Below are 2,770 nucleotides of genomic sequence, written 5' to 3'. Positions count from 1 at the left end.
CCGGGACAGAAAGAAAAGAGAGAACTGGCTTCTGAATAAGTGGCTTTGACTGTATTTGATGTCACAACAGGACAGTATTTACAGTCGAAACAGCCGATGTCTGAATTTTACCGGTCACCGTTTTCCATGCAACTACAATGAATGAGCACAGACAGCATGCATTCGATTTATTAGTAGAGAAAAAATACAGAAATAATTACTAGTATATAATATAAATTAAATTAACTTAAGAAATGCTTTATATAATAAATATAATATATAATATTAATAGATTAAGATATAATATATATATATATATATTATATATAATATATATATATATATATATATATATATTTAATATATCCTTGTATTCAGATAATATATATATATATATAGTATATATATATATATATATATATATATATATATATATATATATATATATATATATAATTAATATATATATATATATATATATATATATATATATATATATATATATATATATATATATATATATATATATATATATATATATATATATATATATATATATATATATATATATATATATATATATATATATATATATATCCGTTTAGTAATGTTTGATTTTTTTCCCATAATTATTACTTATTAACAAATTGTGACAAATTAAAAGCCTCTCCAGTACACTAGCTGGCGCTTCACGCTTCACGCGAGTCTGTATAAAGCGCTGCGAAATAATACAGGAAGTAGAGCTGAAGACGTTCTTTCCGGCTCCGGTCTCTCAGCAAGCGTAAAGGTAGGCCGAAACAAGAGCCGAAAATCCGTTCAAAATCTTAATCATCTTACTGTTCGATGCGTTGTTTCACATGAATTCTAGTCAAATAAATCCTTACGATGAATATATGCTAATCTTGAAGAAGTGCGCGTGCGGAAAACACTATATATTAGGCGGGATGCGCGCCTGCGTCGTTCGCGACTCGCTATGGGTCAATATAGTAACACAGGATATTAAAATAAACGCAAATAAAGGTATAGTTGTCGGTGTAACTGAACATAAGTGCGAAAAAGCTACCGAAGCCGCTATTGTGTGCACATGAACGCGCTTAGCATGCTAAGTCTCTTCAGGACCGCGCAGGATGTCAGCGCTGACAAAAGTTGCCATGCTATAATGACTTTTGACCATGGCTTTATCACGATATTTGAGTGTTTTTAATATGTACATTTTAATATCGTGATATCATCGCTGTGGTGCCACAGCAGGTCTCGTATGTGGCTGTACTTCGCCTCAGGGATGTTTTAATAGTAATAGGGTGCTTTTAAGGAACTTCTAAGGTATTGTTTATCACTTATATTACGCAAAAGGCAATTATAAGATGTTAAAGAATACCACTTCAAAATTTGAGTACTGGAAGTCTGATATGTTGTTTTTAGGAAAACTGGTCTCTGACATAAGCACTTGAATTTTTTCTTAATCTTGCTCCTTAATATAATAAACCTGACATCATTGAAGTTACGGTGGATAAGTGTTTGCTTAAAGCATAAATATGAACACACACTTTATATAATACTTGTTTTACACATACTTGTTCTGTTTTTGTAGATGTTGATGCCCAAGAAGAACCGCGTCGCTATCTATGAGCTCCTCTTCAAAGAGGGCGTCATGGTGGCCAAAAAAGATGTGCATCTCGCAAAACACCCAGAGCTCGCTGACAAAAACGTACCCAACCTTCACGTGATGAAGGCCATGCAGGCGAGTCCCAACCGTCGCTCAAGAAACGAACGTGGAGCGGTTAGTGATACGCGGATGTGTATATTAAAACGCTTTTACCTTCACAGTCTCTGAAGTCATGCGGGTACGTCAAAGAGCAGTTTGCTTGGCGCCACTTCTACTGGTACCTGACCAATGAGGGCATCCAGTACCTGCGGGACTTCCTCCACCTGCCCCCGGAGATCGTTCCTGCCACCCTCCGCCGCCAGACCCGCCCCGAGACCGCCAGACCCCGTCCCAAGGGTAAGAGCCTCGTGTTCCTCCTTAAACATTTCAAAATTAAAAAAAGGTGATTTTTACCTCCATGATTTCCCATGCAACACATTTTGAGAAAAATCCAGAGCTTTTTCCATGCAATTTAGACAATGGAAGTAGTCATCCCATGCACTAAATTTATTACCAGAAAGCTATATTATGGCTTATAAAGAGCTCGAATGTAGTGCTTTAACCACTTTTAATAGTTTTTGGCGCTGAGCTGATAAAAGGTTGCCAATGCTAGATGTCATTCAGCGTGTGCTGCAATTGATTTCAAAGACCCTGACTGAAGTGCGACTGCGTTTTCAGGTCTTGAGGGAGAGAGACCGGCTCGTCTGGCCCGTGGCGAGGGAGACAGAGATGCTTACAGACGGTCTGCGGCTCAGCGTACGTACATCATACATACCGTCATCATCTGCATAATCTTTAGCCTCCGTGCGGCATTGTGTTAAACGCTCTTCTTCCCGCAGCTGGTGCAGACAAGAAGGCCGAGGCTGGAGCGGGTGCTGCCACAGAGTTCCAGTTTGTAAGTATCGCTTGTACGCCGCTTTTAAATGCACGACTCCGAACGATTACGTAGACGCAACTGACGCTCACCTTTTGCGTTTTCAGAGAGGTGGTTTTGGCCGTGGGCGAGGACAACAGCCACAGTGATTTTCCACATTATCTGTACAATAAAGGTTCAAAGGTGCTTCTGTGTCCGACTTTGTGTTCAGATATTGGTTTGCAGGTACTTGGTAATGCGTTCAGCTATTTTTTTTTTTTTTTTTTTTTTTT

At 37.9% G+C, this 2,770-nt stretch overlaps 1 protein-coding gene across 1 annotated transcript; it reads left to right on the top strand.

The window, feature by feature from the left end:
* Nucleotides 1-664: 664 nt before the first annotated feature.
* Nucleotides 665-2,684, top strand: rps10 (ribosomal protein S10). The gene is made up of 6 exons (XM_043241089.1): nucleotides 665-766; nucleotides 1,571-1,720; nucleotides 1,807-1,981; nucleotides 2,303-2,380; nucleotides 2,464-2,519; nucleotides 2,606-2,684. The coding sequence occupies exons 2-6, from the start codon at nucleotides 1,571-1,573 to the stop codon at nucleotides 2,645-2,647; spliced, it is 501 nt and encodes a 166-aa protein (XP_043097024.1). The 5' UTR covers nucleotides 665-766; the 3' UTR covers nucleotides 2,648-2,684.
* Nucleotides 2,685-2,770: the final 86 nt, after the last annotated feature.

The sequence above is a fragment of the Puntigrus tetrazona genome, chromosome 6 (genome assembly GCF_018831695.1).
Source record: "Puntigrus tetrazona isolate hp1 chromosome 6, ASM1883169v1, whole genome shotgun sequence".
NCBI lineage: Eukaryota > Metazoa > Chordata > Actinopteri > Cypriniformes > Cyprinidae > Puntigrus > Puntigrus tetrazona.
This window is presented reverse-complemented; position numbering and strand designations above follow the sequence as displayed.

Coding starts and splice junctions, on each gene's coding strand:
- rps10 (XM_043241089.1), top strand. CDS start 1,571: ATGTTGATGCCCAAGAAGAACCGCGTCGCTATCTATGAGCTCCTCTTC. Junction 2,381..2,463: donor CAGACGGTCTGCGGCTCAGC/GTACGTACATCA, acceptor TTCTTCCCGCAG/CTGGTGCAGACAAGAAGGCC. Junction 2,520..2,605: donor CTGCCACAGAGTTCCAGTTT/GTAAGTATCGCT, acceptor TTGCGTTTTCAG/AGAGGTGGTTTTGGCCGTGG.